This window comes from Juglans microcarpa x Juglans regia, chromosome 2S (assembly GCF_004785595.1).
Source record: "Juglans microcarpa x Juglans regia isolate MS1-56 chromosome 2S, Jm3101_v1.0, whole genome shotgun sequence".
Taxonomy (NCBI): domain Eukaryota; kingdom Viridiplantae; phylum Streptophyta; class Magnoliopsida; order Fagales; family Juglandaceae; genus Juglans; species Juglans microcarpa x Juglans regia.
The window spans coordinates 3246946-3262921 of record NC_054597.1 but is presented as its reverse complement, the minus strand read 5'-3'; the positions used below and the strand labels follow the sequence as shown (position 1 = coordinate 3262921).

The following is a 15976-nucleotide window of genomic DNA, read 5'->3' as shown; positions in this document are numbered from 1 at the left end:
CAGATGGGACTAAATTACCTTGAGATTGAAATGGATTCTAAAATTATTATTGAGTGGACAGCATCTAGACGGTGTGGTCTGTGGTATCTTGAGGATTTCTGAGAGGAGATTTTGAGTTATCTTGATGATATTACTTTTACCTGTAGACATATTTTCAGAGATGTAATGCTGTTGTTGATAGCCTGGCGAAGTGTGGTGCAATGGGTTGTAATACTACGTATTATTCGGTGCTTGATTTTCCTAGGGAGACTAGAGGTCTTTTAAGACTTGATAAAAATAATTTAACGTATTTGAGACGACAATAATGTTTGTTCTTGGGGGTTATTTTTTTGGGTTTTTGGTTATGGCTTATGGGTTTATTGATTGTTTACCACGGTATTCCTCCGCCACAAGTGAGGGTTTTTATTAATAAAAGTTGGGGAGGGGCCACTTTTGGACATGTGGTCCTGACTCTTTAAAAAAAAAAAAAAAAAAAAGTCTGTCACTTCCTGCTCTTATGATCTTTGTCACTGGAGAAGAATAAACCAAAGCCAAATGAATATGCTGTAGGAACATTCAGAATTGCAGGACTAATCGGAACATGAGCATTGGCACATAATCCATGACCTTTCTTCAATGGTGGCTTCTTTAGATAACCCTTTGAAGCCCAAGATTGAGATGCTTTTATTGATGCATGCTTCTGAGAAGTACTAGTATTCTGCTTAGAATTTTGAGCATCATTTGACAATGGGGGTCGCTTGAGATTTGCTGCAGATCCTGTTGAGTTGCTCCGAGATAAAAGTGGTGGTAAAGGGCAGAAGCTGATCCTTCGGTATCCACTACCACAGCTGCTAGTACTCGCGTACACCGCCAAAAGAACTTGGAACTCTGCTTTTGATCATGATTCACTTCAGTACGGCCTGCACCCTTGCTTTCCATGGCGCTCTCTTGCTTTGAAATTTCACGGATAGCTCGTGGTGGTGGCAATGGAGGACAAGAGCCGAACTGATCATCCGTTTGCTTCATGGGAGTGATCTTTTTCTTGATTTCAGTGGGAAGAATTTTCCCATCGGAGAAAAGCTCGTCCGCAGCATAAGATTCTTGACCGAAACTCTCACGATGAACACAGAAGTCGAAATCGATGCTCGAGCTCAAACCCGAGGAGTTTGATCCAAGATCATGATGACGGCTTTCAACAGGTACAAGTACATCGGATTGGCAAAAATCATGGGAAAATGAAATTCTAGGACTCGTACCAGTATTCGAACTTTCCGAGTAGAGATCAACACCCATTTCTTGAACCTTGCGAGATTGAATTGGAGGAGCAATATATATCAGACAACGCGAGCTTGGAGGAAAATAGTTATGGCATTATGGGCAGTTTGACGTTTTATCTGCAACAAAGAAGCAATAAAAGAGTCAAACCTAACAAAGTAGTCTTCAAATTGAGAGTCTCGGAGGCATAAAAGAATGCCCGAAAGCTTCGAATTAAACACGAAAATCTGGGAGGGGAGACAAAACAATATAGGTTTCTTGAAGAGTTGGAGATCATAACAAATTAAGGCCGGTAAACGAACTCAAAGGTAAAACCAAATGGAGTAGATTGAAATACGAGTCCTGTACTGTACATGTTGGAGACTGGGAGGCCGTAAAGAGGCAAATTAGCAAGCGAGTCGACGTAGTTTTAACTTTTAAGCACCAAAAACTAGCCGGCCTCAGGAGGCAGGCTGCATATTGTGCGTATCATGTGTTCTAGCAAAGTAACAATTCTGCTGGCTGCCTTGGGAGAGGTTGGGCCTATATATATATATATATGTTGTCTCCTGTGTAGTGGAAGTAGAATATTTATAGTCTCAATTAAAAATGTTATCGAAATGAATTCGATCGTTTAATCATTTAGGCAAATGGATGGAAATCAACAAAAAGCAACAAGATTTGCAAGCACAAATATGAGCATAAGTCTAAAATTACAATTCTAACAATAAAAACATAAGCATATTAAGAAATATCAATATTACAAATATTAAGCAGATTAATCCGTTTATTAATTATATCTTAACAAGTCAATTCATTGCGATTCGAACTTATTTATATTAAACATAAATCTGCTAATTTTGCATTGTATTTGTATTGGATAGATGGAGATGTCACATGATATTGACACCCCTACTCCGAGATCTTATTTAATGATCAAACGGATATGAAGCCACTGCCGAATCCATATGCAAAATCGGGCATTAATGCAGTCCCCGCCACACAAACTTACGAATAATAAACTGGTCAATTTATTTCTTGAAAGCAATAATGCTTCGATATTGATGTAACTGTTGTCGTCAATTTAGTACCTCCATGCATATAGTGTACACGAGTAAGCAACTCATTTTCTCTTGCATGCATGTATCCAAAAATATTTCAGATCAGCGTACTCAAAAAGTAAATTCGGAATGGGCAAGCAAACACCAAAAAGGAGACAACCATTGCATGAAAGCAATCTTTGCCTGTCATGCTGTAGTACTACTCGATCCAGAGCATGCATGTGGTTTGCATTATACCATCATCCGGATCCGGCCTCATCCCCCACCTCAGCAGCCTCACTCCTATTTTCCTCTATTCTCATAAGAGAACCGCTAAGACATAAAAGATCCCGTTGGGAATCCTGTTCATCTATCTCGTTCCAATTGTTATTTTTATGTTTTAGTTTTTTTTGGTTACGTAATGATTAAGAAAATATTATTAAATAATATTTTTTTAACGGGATCACCCAGCGGGATCCTTAGCATTGCTCAAAGAAAAATTTACACACTAGTAAACATATAAATTGACGGAGTTTCATGAAATTCGTTAGATCTATTTTATAATAAAAATAACTTCATAATCTGACATATCACATTAAATCATATCAATTTATGATTTATTTTTGTATTATCGTTGTGTAGCTAAAATATTTTTCACCTCAGAACTATATATTATGCAGTCTTAGACACTCTTTCCTGGCCCTTATTGGCCTTTTTCTAATGGGTAGCTATCGATGAATCCTCCTAATACGTGCATTCTTTTTTTTTTTTTTTTATATATATTTTTAATCCCTTAAATATTTTAAAAAAATTATAATATCATTAAAAAATACTTTCTTAATCATCAAATAAGAAAATAAAAATAAAAACTGTTCGGTACTCGTCGTCGGAACCCCTAATTTTCTTTTTCTAATTCAACAATTTTGCGAAGTTGAACAGTGCTAGTTCTCCTTTTGAGGAACCAAATAAAACCAAAAAACATAAAGCTACTGAATCAGGCCGCCCAAATCAAGCCACGACAAGATCCTGACGAGAAAAAACAAAAAACAAAAAACAAAAACAAAAAAACTTTGACAAAATCCTTTTTACAGTTTTACAGTTGGGAGGAATAATAACAGGTTGCCTCTCAGCTTGGACAATTCCACGTAAAAATGGTCCTAAAAGTCCATGAATTAAGGTCCATCAAAGAGGGCTAATCATTAACACTCATTAAGAAAAAGGTCTTATTAACTCAAAAACTTCTGATATGTTTTATCTTCCCAACAAGTTGTAATTTTGATTTGAGCCATCTTTCTTTAACACTTCATGATGCCAGACGTTGCATTATAATGGAGAGCAAACAAACATTAATGGTGCAAACTGATCCATTTCATCTGTTCGAGCTTTGTTTTCCTGATTGTAGTAGGAATTAGACCCTTTCAATCGAACAAAAGGTAGTCTGCTAATGATGAGTCTTATAAATTGGTGGCGGCCGAAGCTCTCACAAAGAAATCAATGCTTGAATCCACATTAATTCATCCATCCTCATGAATCCTCACGATATATGGATATAAAGGATCATGAGAAAATGATGTTATTGCAAAGCTAGCTCATCTAATAATTAACTGAGTCCATGCATATATAATTGATTCGAACCATGCATGCGCAAGGCAATCTATATAATCATTGACTCATCCTGTGGAAACATGTGGGACCAACACAACTAGCATGTCCTAGTTTCCCAACGCAGATCATATCATATGCATACAAATAAAATGATAAATACACCCAAAAAAACAAGAAGAAACGGCCGGGCCATGAGAAAATGACATGATGAGCATATAAGATCATGGAATTGGAATTCATTGTGCAGGGAAAAACAAAGCAAAACAAAACAAGCTCAAAAGGTAGAACAGAGAAAAAGTTGTCAATTCATTATCTCTCAAAATCAAATTCAAAGAACATTTCAAACACTCCTCCACGCATATAATAGCGATCAACTACCTAATCTTAACCTTTTACTCCTCATGTAAAGAACATAAGATCAGATATTAAGAGAACCAAATCAAAGTATGTACATGACCATGAGTGATCAAATATCAAAAGCATAAAAAGAAGAACAGCATGCATCGGACAGCCATGAAAGTAACCGTTACCTGTCATTTACCGCTTCAAAGCATGTGCACTTGAATTATGCCATTGCTTGTCCCTTCCATCATATAATATAGGTCTCTCATCTATTTTTCTTATTGATACAAACCCTTTAGTACTCCTCCACATTCTAGATGCATCTATTTTAACTTCTTAATTACACATCAAGATGACTATACGAGTAAAAACGATTCAATCCACACAATTTGCAAAGTAATATCGACAGGAAGTAGATACCATAGATCATTAATTAGAGCAATTGAAGTCTGTCACTTCCTGCTCTTATGATCTTTGCCACTGGAGAAGAATAAACCAAAGCCAAATGAATATGCTGTAGGAACATTCAGAATTGCAGGACTAATCGGAACATGAGCATTGGCACATAATCCATGACCTTTCTTCAATGGTGGCTTCTTTAGATAACCCTTTGAAGCCCAAGATTGAGATGCTTTTATTGATGCATGCTTCTGAGAAGTACTAGTATTCTGCTTAGAATTTTGAGCATCATTTGACAATGGGGGTCGCTTGAGATTTGCTGCAGATCCTGTTGAGTTGCTCCGAGATAAAAGGGGTGGTAAAGGGCAGAAGCTGATCCTTCGGTATCCACTACCACAGCTGCTAGTACTCCGCGTACACCGCCAAAAGAACTTGGAACTCTGCTTTTGATCATGATTCACTTCAGTACGGCCTGCACCCTTGCTTTCCATGGCGCTCTCTTGCTTTGAAATTTCACGCATAGCTCGTGGTGGTGGCAATGGAGGACAAGAGCCGAACTGATCATCCGTTTGCTTCATGGGAGTGATCTCTTTCTTGATTTCAGTGGGAAGAATTTTCCCATCGGAGAAAAGCTCGTCCGCAGCATAAGATTCTTGACCGAAACTCTCACGATGAACACAGAAGTCGAAATCGATGCTCGTGCTCAAACCCGAGGAGTTTGATCGAAGATCATGATGACGGCTTTCAACAGGTACAAGTACATCGGATTGGCAAAAATCATGGGAAAATGAAATTCTAGGACTCGTACCAGTATTCGAACTTTCCGAGTAGAGATCAAGACCCATTTCTTGAACCTTGCGAGATTGAATTGGAGGAGCAATATATATCAGACAACGCGAGCTTGGAGGAAAATAGTTATGGCATTATGGGCAGTTTGACGTTTTAACTGCAACAAAGAAGCAATAAAAGAGTCAAACCTAACAAAGTAGTCTTCAAATTGAGAGTCTCGGAGGCATAAAAGAATGCCCGAAAGCTTCGAATTAAACACGAAAATCTGGGAGGGGAGACAAAACAATATAGGTTTCTTGAAGAGTTGGAGATCATAACAAATTAAGGCCGGTAAACGAACTCAAAGGTAAAAACAAATGGAGTAGATTGAAATACGAGTCCTGTACTGTACATGTTGGAGACTGGGAGGCCGTAAAGAGGCAAATTAGCAAGCGAGTCGACGTAGTTTTAAGCACCAAAAACTAGCCGGCCTCAGGAGGCAGGCTGCATATTGTGCGTATCATGTGTTCTAGCAAAGTTATAATTCTGCTGGCTGCCTAGGGAGAGGTTGGGCCTATATATATATATATATATATATATATATATATATAGATATATATGTTGTCTCCTGTGTAGTAGTGGAAGTAGAATATTTATAGTGTCAATTAAAAATGTTATCGAAATGAATTCGATCGTTTAATCATTTAGGCAAATGGATGGAAATCAACACAAAGCAACAAAATTTGCAAGCACGGCTTGTAGCCGTTTTCGGCATGACTTCCTTATGATTTGAGTTTTGTAAAGTGGATTCTACAATATTTATAATTGTTTAAGCATATTGCTCGAATAACACTACATATTTAATAAAAGTTATATGATCCATTTTTTTTGTCTATTTTTTTTTTTTTTTTCACTTTGGGTCCCAGAATTTGATAAAAATCTTTAGATAACTTGATCAATTCCTTTCTAACCGATCTGTTCTAAACTTCTACGTACGTAAGTGCCCAGCCGGCATGGACAGCATGGCTACTGCATGCATGCTTGCAAACATTTTCGAAGCCGGTGGGCTAAAATAATATTGGCCGCTCTCCCACTCTTGGATATATGATCAATGTGATGTCGCTCTCATCCATTGTTACAAACGGCAAAACGCTTTCCTATTTTTTTTTTTTTTTTAAACACTAATCAAGCAATGGTATAATCATGACCAAAAATTCTTAGTGACAGCAAATTAACTGAGCATTGAAATTGAGCAAACAACCCGTTGCAAATGAAACATGTGACGAGGGCTACTTTGAAGAAACCAACCGAAATCTCTCACACAAAATGTGAAAATTAACGATAGAGCGTGAAATCAAGTAGTAGGAGACATGCAAAACAAAAAACACTGACTCTGCCAATTTAATTGATAATTACAGTTCTTGATCAACTGCATGCAGCACTATCATGTGTCATGATGTCACTTGCAATATTATTGTAGGCGAATTCGTGGAAGGTTTTGGTGGAAGTTGTAAATTAAGTAAAAAAGAAGGGTAGTAAACGAAGTTTTTCACAATGCTGATCCTACAGCGCCCCTGCCTTATTTGGGATCCATTCTTTTCCAACAAAGAAGATTTCTTGCACGGTACCACTCTTCAAATCGAAATGTCAACACAATCACTTGATCATTCAAAAAATCTGAATCCTCTGATGCAACTCTATCCATTTTAGGTGTTGCAGTTTATGAGTATTACGAAGTAGTACTGGTGGAAGAATCATGTTAAGCCGACCTCGTAGGAGAGTTCAGGAAAGGTTTTGGTGGAAATTGAGGTAATTCAGAGTTACATCCTAACATCTCTATCACCTTACCCATTGATGGCCGATCTGAAGGATTAGTCTGAATGCACCACAAACTCACCATTATCATCCTTTTTATCATGTTGTCTTGATCATCGTCTGTAATATCCCAGAAGTATCACAAGTCTCACCCTTTTCAAGTTTGTCATAAATCCAGTTAGGAAAATAATTTTCACTGCTATGAGAGAGCACCCCATCATCAAGATTTTTCCTTCCCGCAACCATTTCAAGAACCAACATGCCATAACTGTAGACGTCAGACTTGTGAGAGACTCCGCCAAAGAATTGACTAAATACTTCAGGGGCAATATATCCTGCAGTTCCTCTTATGCCCGTCATTGACACAATACTGATATCTTTTGTTTTGCATAGTTTAGCAAGACCAAAATCAGAGATTTTTGGGCACAAATTCTCATCCAAAAGTATATTGTGAGGTTTTATGTCAAAATGCAGAATCCTAGTCCTACAACCTCGGTGTAAATATTCTAGTCCTCGAGCAATGCCAACTGCAATTTGGAACATGGTCTTGCTGTCCAAGTAACAATTTGTGATTGAAGATCCTTTCTCATGTATGAACTTATCAAGAGATCCATTTTGCACAAATTCATAGATTAGAGCTCTTTTAGTCCTCTCATAGCAAAAACCCAAAAGAGTGACTATATTGACATGTGATGTTCTACTAATGCTAGCCACTTCATTTATAAATTCTTCTCCATTACCTTTGGACTCGCCCAAGACTTTCACTGCTACAATATGCCCATCAGGTAGCTCCCCTTTGAATACCACACCATATCCTCCTTGTCCTACTTTATATTTGAATGAGTTGGTCAGTTTCTTCACATCAGAATAAGTATATCGCTTTGGGGCCATTGATCCAAAATTCCTTAGGATTTCCTCTGCAGTGAAATGATCATTCTTTGCATCTCTTTTCCACCAGACCATTGAATTATTTGATAAGTATCCTCTCTTAACACTGCAGATAATCACAAAAGAGAGAACTGCAATTCCTGCCAAACCTGCAGTCGGAAAATCATAATGCAAAAAGTGGTTTAAGTCAGTATTTCAGCAGGGCATCATTAATTGTCAGATCGGGAAAGAAAGAAATCACTATAACATTTAAATGATGTTGATCTTCATACCAATGGTCATGATAAGCCACCAATTGAGCCTGGTAGATGATCCTGCAACAAGGACACGCAGAAAGTTAGACTGCTTTATAGGAGAGCGATGTTTGGACAACAAAGGGCGCAATGGAAACAGAGGGGAATATCGAAACAAAAAGAAAATGTAAAATCCTCAAGGAGGGTGTACGTGCATGCATGTGATGTTGTGGGTGGACCGTGGAATGCCTTTGCTAAAACTAAAGCAGACAGCTAGTCTAGAGCACTCCCATGGCAAGGCTCAAGAACAACATGGTCTTAGACCAGGAGAAGAACCAAAAGCTATGGATTGAGGTATCCTAGTCTCCCGGATCGATGCATATTCCAATATTGTTACATAGATCCCTTGCCAGGTAGGAGTCACAGTTTGGTACCAATATTGAGTTAATCCTTCAGGCCATCATGCAATAGCAATCATGTTACAAAAAAAAAAAAGGAAAAGGCGCACACGTGCTCGCGAAAGGAGCCAAAGAAATTCTAAGTTCAGAGATGTCGGTGTAACTCAAATTCAATTTAAAATTGAATGATAAAATTTAAAATGTTACTGTACTTGGGTGAAGCGAAAAATGAGGAGATATATGAGTATTTTGTATCAAAGTAATTTGTGATTAGACACAAAATACTACAATTTCCATATGCTTACAACTTACGGATATTTGTGGTCCACAAAACAGAGGACATTTGAGATCAGAGACATAAAATGCAATAATCTTACAGAAAAATTTTGATCATTCATACTATATTAATGTTGTTGAAGCGCCTAGTACTCAATGAAGTCAGATACGTACCATTCCAAGGCATTAAAAAAATGTGGAAATGAATGCACAAATGGAGTTGGAGTTTTGAATTGATCAAGCTAGTATTTGTCGTGGGACCAAAGCAGGAAAAGGACTAATTGGTAATGGGAATGGGAGAAACTTTAGCAATTACTAGTACTAGTCCGTCCATGACCAGAATAAATGTTTATCCTCAAACGTAAGTAACCAATTAAGTTATAACACTCTAGTATAATAATGCTACTATGCTACTTATTAGTAACCCATGCAGTGTCTAAATCAAATATAACAAAATGTCAGTCAAAACGAAACACGAACAGATATTGTAGAAGAACACCTTTAACAAACATGATCACACAAACACAAACAGCCGTAATGTAATATAAACTTAAGTAATCCAGCAATGGAAAACAGCTGTCTAGGGGGAAAAAGAACCAAGTGACAAATCGAGAACGACAAGGTAACAATTAATTAAAAGAAAACTAGCAAATAATCTCTTTTCCATATATGCCGAAAATTATGAATATGAATATTGGTATTCATACTTTATACAAATTTGGTGATAGAAGGTTTTGATAGAAGTTTGAAATAGTATCTAATACCGGCCAGAATAGGTCTGAAATAGATATGGACAAAATAGATCACATGAACTAGATAGGCGTGTTCCATTACCGCTCTCATCTACAGCACTGTTCTTTGGAGAATGCTCCCTTTCATGTAAAATTGTTAAAATAACTCTTTTTCTATTAAGCTCGTAATAAGGTCGTTATAGATATTTAGTGGGGGGCGTGCATCAACTAAAAATCTCAGAACCCTGCTATACTAGAATTAGTAGGGCCACTGAGGTCGTTAAAGCACGGGCTACATGGAACACATTAATGACTAGGGCCACTAAATTCAATAGAGACAGGACAACTCAAGGATTGCAAAGCTGTTCTAAACAGAGATTATGAACTAGAGCGGCACCAAAATGAAACTTTTTTAGGTGCGGGCCGCATTCAAGTAGACAAAAAGCAAGAATGTGACAGAGTGAAGGTAATACGTAGGCTTTCAAGTAAGAGACGAAATTACATCTAATAGTCAGGAATAACACAAGAAATTGGAAGCTTGGTGTGATTTTTCGATATATGGAAGTCACAAATACATCTAACCAGAACGCGACCATCATTAAGGCCACTCCACTAAGGCCTTCAGCAATTAAGGGGGGAGTGTTAGGCTATTCAACTAGTCTAAATACTTATTCTAAATCACTCAAACCATCCGTAGGCACAAAGACATAGATTAGCACCAACCATTGCACTGTCTATAATCCAAATTCGATAGGCTATTAAAATGTTTCCATTGCCATTTCTACGGATAGACAATGTCTACCTTAGCCCGTTCCAAATTACCCATTTTGACAATTCATTTCCATCTCAACGATCATTCCCAAGAGAAAACGATAATTTTGTCTAGAAAAAAGCTCGAATACCTGGTGGCTGGGGACAAGGATGATTGTCGCAAAGGCAAATGGGTTGGCCTGAGTCCTTATCAAATCCACACTGCCCACCGGAAACCAGACAATCAGCACACTTACCATAATTCACACTGAAACCTGCCATCAAAACCTTGATAAGCGTTGACCGATTGTTTGTGAGCTCAAATGCTTCCGCCTTGAAAATTTTCTCTCTATGACCAAAGCTACAGTTAACAATTTGTAGAATCGGATCGGCCGGAACCGGACCGGTCAGAAAATAAGCGTTGTTACTCGAATTCCCATTGATCGTGCAATGGAATCGATTAGTAGGTGTCACTGAACTCAGATCAGAGCAACCGTAGTAGATGGTGAGGTCCTCAGTTTCCGTACCGTAAGGGAATACAGCGGGATTCAGAGTGTAATTAAAGTAGTCGTGAGGGCAGGTGTTGTTCCAGAGGTCGGAGCGGACGAGGGTCATGTTGAAATCCCTGCCCAAGCAAGCAGTCCACAATGGCTGCTTGCTGCTCAACCTCAAACGCCCAGCTCTCAACTGTCCATTGAATGCAACAATAAATGCATTCATACGTAAAGTAATGTATTTATAAATTGAGGCTTCCGGCGAGAGTCTCAAATACACCTAAGAAGAGAAAAGAGAGAGAGCCTGGAAAGCTCTGAGAAAAAAGAAGAGAGTTGAGTTGAGTGGAGTGTGATCCTCCTCCTCTGTAATATTTTCTTGTGTACCACTATTTAATAGTGAAGCTCTTTTCTGTAGATGTAGGCAGTTGCCGAACCACGTTAAATTCTTGATGTCACTAAGTGCGTAGAGTGTACTCTTTTATTACCGCTTTTATCCCTTCCGCTGTGTTGATTTCCCCGACAAGTGGTATCAGAGCTATTGTTGGGAAGAGTTTTTTTTACAGAAAACTCGTTTTTAGTATGTAGCTCAGTTTTTAAATTTGAGCATACTACTGTGTTCGTCTCATCGAGACAAGAAAAGCGGTGAAAACCAGAGGCCGGACAGACGTTGCACGCTCCTCCACGCGCCGTCTGAAGATAGGAGAGTGAGTCCACTCTCGACACGCGCCCAGGAGAGGCACGAGCGCGTGAGACCCACTCGCGCTCCAGAGAGGCCCTTGCGCGTGAAGTTCATGCGCCTGACGTTTCTATTGACCCAGAAAGCGCGTGAGTTCCACGCGCCTACGCGTTCCACGCGCTCCAGTGAGGTTCTGGCGCGTGAAGAACACGCGCCTACGCGCTGTTAGCCGTGCCACGTGCTGCACGCGCGATAGTGTTCCTGTTTTGGTTCTTTTGCTCATTCCTTGTGCTATCTGAGTCCGATTTTGACGAAACAAGACTCGTTTCCAACAAAATCAAGCGTTCCGGACACAACGGTGCTGTCTGTTTTGTGATATTCCACTTCAAAGATCCTGTACTTGCATTTTGTATTTAGAATCAGTCTAAATACATGGAGGATTCAGCATCAGGCGCCATGATAAAGCTGACTGCCTCAAACTACAGTCTTTGGAGGCCTCAGATAGAGGATCTATTGAACTGTAAAGATCTGTCTGACCCTTTGGAAGATGAAGGGAAGAAACCAGATGAAGTTACAAATCAAGTGTGGAGAAAGATGCACAAGAAGACTATCGGTCAGATCAGACAATGGATTGACCATAGTGTTTTTCACCACGTGGCCCAGGAGACAGATGCATATAGCCTCTGAAAAAAGTTGGAGGATATGTATCAAGCTAAGACTGCTCGAAACAAGGCCCTCTTGATGAGACGGTTTGTTAACTTGAAGTTGAAGAGCGACACCTCTGTTGCCGAGCACACTAGTAAGTTTCAAAACCTAGTTAACCAGCTCGGATCCGTCAACCTGAATCTTGGCGATGAAGAACAAGCCCTGCTACTTCTCAGTTCATTACCAGATAGTTGGGAGACGCTGGTGGTCTCCCTCAGTAACTCTATTCCAGATGGCAAACTTACCATGACGATGGTTAAGGATGCCCTGTTTAATGAGGAGGCCAGAAGAAAAGAGACAGGCATGAATCAAACTCATGTCCTTGTCACCGAGAGTAGAGAAAGGCCTCGAGGTGATGATAGAGGGAGAAGTGGAGGCAGAAACAGAGGGAAGTCTCAACCACGTGGAAGGTCCAGCAATAGCAGGAACCAGCAGACGGGTAACATGAAATGTTACCATTGTGGCAAAGAAGGCCACATAAGGAAAAACTGCCGCAAGTTTTTAAGGGAGCAAGGTCAAAGCAGTAAGCTGAAGAAAGAAGATGGTGAAACCCTTGTCACTCTTTCGGGAGATGTGGCAATACTCTCCACCAGTGACGAGACGTGTCTGCACGTTGCAAGCCATGATGTTGAGTGGGTGGTAGACACGGCAGCATCATACCATGCCACTTCCCATAGTGAATTTTTCACTACGTACAAAGCAGGAGACTTTGGTAAGGTAAGGATGGGAAACGCCAGTTCCTCAAAGATCGTGGGAGTTGGCGAAGTGCAGATAAAAACTAACGTTGGTTGTACCATGGTGTTGAAAGATGTTCGACACATTCCTAACCTTCGGCTCAACCTGATTTAGGGAACAGCCCTTGATCGACAGGACTATGACAGCTACTTCAGCAATGGCACTTGGAAGCTGTCACAAGGTGCCATGGTTGTCGCCCGAGGACATATTTGCGGTACGTTATACAAGACCCATGTGAAGATTGATACTGATAGCCTCAATGCAGCGGAAGACGAGGCATCACCGAATCTGTGGCACAAGAGACTCGGACACATGGGTGAGAAATAGTTGGATACGCTTGTGAAGAAGGTACTCATCAAGGTTGCCAAAGGAATAGCGTTAAACCCTTGTGAGCACTGTTTGTTTGGCAAACAACGCAGAGTCTCGTTCAATTCCTCTACGAAGAGAAGATCAGAGTTGTTGAGTCTGGTACACTCTGATGTATGTGGTCCTATGGAAGAAGAGTCATTGGGAGGTAACAGATATTTCGTGACATTCATTAATGATGCTTCACGAAAGGTCTGGGTATATGTTTTGAAGTCAAAGGATCAAGTCTTCGAGCACTTCAAGAATTTCCACACCCTAGTGGAAAGAGAGACGGGAAAGAGGTTGAAGTGCCTGCGAACGGACAATGGAGGAGAATATGTTTCCAAAAGGTTCGCTGCATACTGCGCTGATCGCGGTATTTGACATGAGAAGACGGTCCCATATACCCCTCAACACAATGGTGTAGCCGAAAGAATGAATCGGACCATCATTGAAAGAACAAGATGCATGCTCAGTATGGCTAAGTTACCAAAACCATTCTGGGGTGAAGCTGTTCGTGCTGCCTGTTACCTGATCAACAGATCACCTTCCGCACCACTGGAATTTGAAGTTCCTGAGAAGGTTTGGTCTGGAAAAGATGTCTCTTACTCTCACCTGAGAGTGTTTGGGTGCAAAGCCTTTGCACACGTATCCAAGGAGCTGAGACAGAAGCTCGATGTCAAGTCAACTCCATGTATCTTTGTTGGATATGGAGATGAAGAATTCGGATACAAATTATGGGATCCAGTGACAAAGAGAATTGTCAGAAGTAGGGACGTTGTGTTCCATGAAAACCAGCATATAGGAACTGAAGCTTCCTCGATGTCAGTAGAGCTTAGTTCCTATACACATCCTGCACCATTACAGTTCGCCACAGATAATGAGGATATGCAGGATCGAGATCCAGAAGCAGAAGAAGAAGCTCAGGGTGTTGAGCAGGGGGAGCAAGAACCCCCTCCACCAGCAGCTGGTGTACCACCACAAGGGTTAGATGGTGATGAACCTCCTTTGGTTGATGAAACTCAACCAAGAAGATCGGCAAGAGGCCGCCTACTGATTCCGTCGATGAGATATCCGGAATCAGACTATATTCTACTTACTGATGAGGGGGAGCCGGAGAGCTTCCAGGAAGTTCAAACTCATGCTGATAGAAGCCTATGAGTGCAGGCAATGCAAGAAGAGATGAGTTCTTTGCAGAAAAATCAGACCTATGAGTTGGTGAAACTTCCTGAAGGAAAAAAAGCCCTAAAGAGCAAATGGGTGTTCAAGCTGAAGAAAAATGGCCAAGGAAAGCTGATAAAGCACAAAACCAGATTGGTTGTCAAAGGATTCCAACAGAAGAAGGGAATCGACTTTGACGAGATATTTTCTCCGGTGGTGAAAATGATGTCAATCCGAGTCATACTCGGATTGGTAGCCAGCTTGAATTTGGAACTCGAACAGATGGATTTGAAGACAGCATTTCTCCATGGAGATTTGGAGGAGAAAATCTATATGGAGCAACCAGAAGGGTTTGAAGCTCCAGGGAAAGATCACTTAGTCTGCAAGCTAAAGAAGAGTCTCTATGGCCTCAAGCAAGCGCTGAGGCAATGGTACAAGAAATTCGACTCATTCATGATGAGTCATGGTTACAAGAGACTTGTTGCAGATTAGTGTGTCTATGTTCGAAGGTTCCAGGATGCCAAGTTTGTCATACTCCTTCTTTATGTTGATGATATGTTAATCGTTGGTGATGATAGGTCCAAGATTAACAAACTAAAGAAGGAACTATCCAAGTCCTTTGACATGAAGGACTTAGGCCCAGCACAACAACTTTTGGGCATGAAGATTGTTCGTGATAGGAATGTCAAAAGGGTGTGGCTATCACAACAAAAATATGTTGAACGGGTCATCAGACGTTTCAACATGGGAGATGCTAAGCCAGTCAATACTCCACTTGCTAACCACTTCAAGTTGAGCAAGAGCTCGTGTCCTTCTTCAAAGAAAGAGATTGAAGAAATGGAAGTAATTCCCTACTCTTCAGCAGTAGGAAGCCTGATGTATGCAATGGTTTGTACCAGACCAGATATTGCTCATGCTGTAGGCATGGTGAGCAAATTCCTTTCAAATCCAGGAAAGGATCATTGGGAAGCAGTCAAGTGGATTCTCAGGTACCTAAAAGGTACATCTAAGATGTGCTTGTGTTTTGGAGGAGCTAAACCAGTTCTGGAAGGCTATACAGATTCAGATATGGCAGGAGATCTGGATAGCAGGAAATCTACTTCGGGATTTCTCTTCACTTTTGCAGGAGGAGCTGTCTCTTGGCAGTCCAAATTGCAGAAGTGTGTTGCTTTATCTACAACTGAGGCAGAGTACATTGCTGCAGCAGAAGCTGGAAAAGAAATGTTGTGGGTGAAGCGTTTTCTCCAAGAACTAGGGGTTAGTCAAGAAGACTACACGGTACATTGTGATAGTCAAAGTGCTCTAACTTTGAGCAAGAATTCAATGTACCACTCCCGCACCAAGCACATTGATATCCACTATCATTGGATACGCGAAGCGAT

The 15976-nt window shown here is 40.2% G+C and overlaps 3 protein-coding genes across 4 annotated transcripts in view; all 3 read right to left on the bottom strand.

Moving 5' to 3' along the window:
- Positions 1 to 496: 496 nt before the first annotated feature.
- On the bottom strand, positions 497 to 1667 carry LOC121252318. Its single transcript, XM_041151920.1, has 2 exons — positions 1608 to 1667; positions 497 to 1373 (listed from the first exon to the last, which is right to left on the bottom strand). Exon 2 carries the CDS (start codon positions 1270 to 1272, stop codon positions 664 to 666), a length of 609 nt encoding a protein of 202 aa, XP_041007854.1. The 5' UTR covers positions 1273 to 1373; positions 1608 to 1667; the 3' UTR covers positions 497 to 663.
- Positions 1668 to 4433: 2766 nt separating this feature from the next.
- On the bottom strand, positions 4434 to 7344 carry LOC121252292. 2 transcript variants are annotated; one of them, XM_041151878.1, is made up of 2 exons: positions 7236 to 7344; positions 4434 to 5565 (listed from the first exon to the last, which is right to left on the bottom strand). In XM_041151878.1, the coding sequence occupies exon 2, from the start codon at positions 5462 to 5464 to the stop codon at positions 4673 to 4675; it is 792 nt and encodes a 263-aa protein (XP_041007812.1). In that variant the 5' UTR covers positions 5465 to 5565; positions 7236 to 7344; the 3' UTR covers positions 4434 to 4672. The 2 variants fall into 2 exon arrangements, with proteins under 2 accessions (XP_041007812.1, XP_041007811.1); XM_041151877.1 differs by lacking the exon at positions 7236 to 7344 and adding an exon at positions 5800 to 5974.
- The window catches only part of LOC121252188 (LEAF RUST 10 DISEASE-RESISTANCE LOCUS RECEPTOR-LIKE PROTEIN KINASE-like 2.1), a 29294-nt gene continuing 20338 nt past the window's right edge, over positions 7021 to 15976 (bottom strand). Inside the window, 3 exon segments of the mRNA XM_041151700.1 lie at positions 7021 to 7329; positions 7332 to 8239; positions 8363 to 8404. Coding sequence (XP_041007634.1) covers positions 7147 to 7329; positions 7332 to 8239; positions 8363 to 8404 — 1133 coding nt within the window. The 3' untranslated portion in view covers positions 7021 to 7146.

Excerpts from the sequence above, each read along its gene's own strand:
- LOC121252292 (XM_041151878.1), bottom strand. The coding sequence starts at position 5,464 with ATGGGTCTTGATCTCTACTCGGAAAGTTCGAATACTGGTACGAGTCCT.
- LOC121252318 (XM_041151920.1), bottom strand. The coding sequence starts at position 1,272 with ATGGGTGTTGATCTCTACTCGGAAAGTTCGAATACTGGTACGAGTCCT.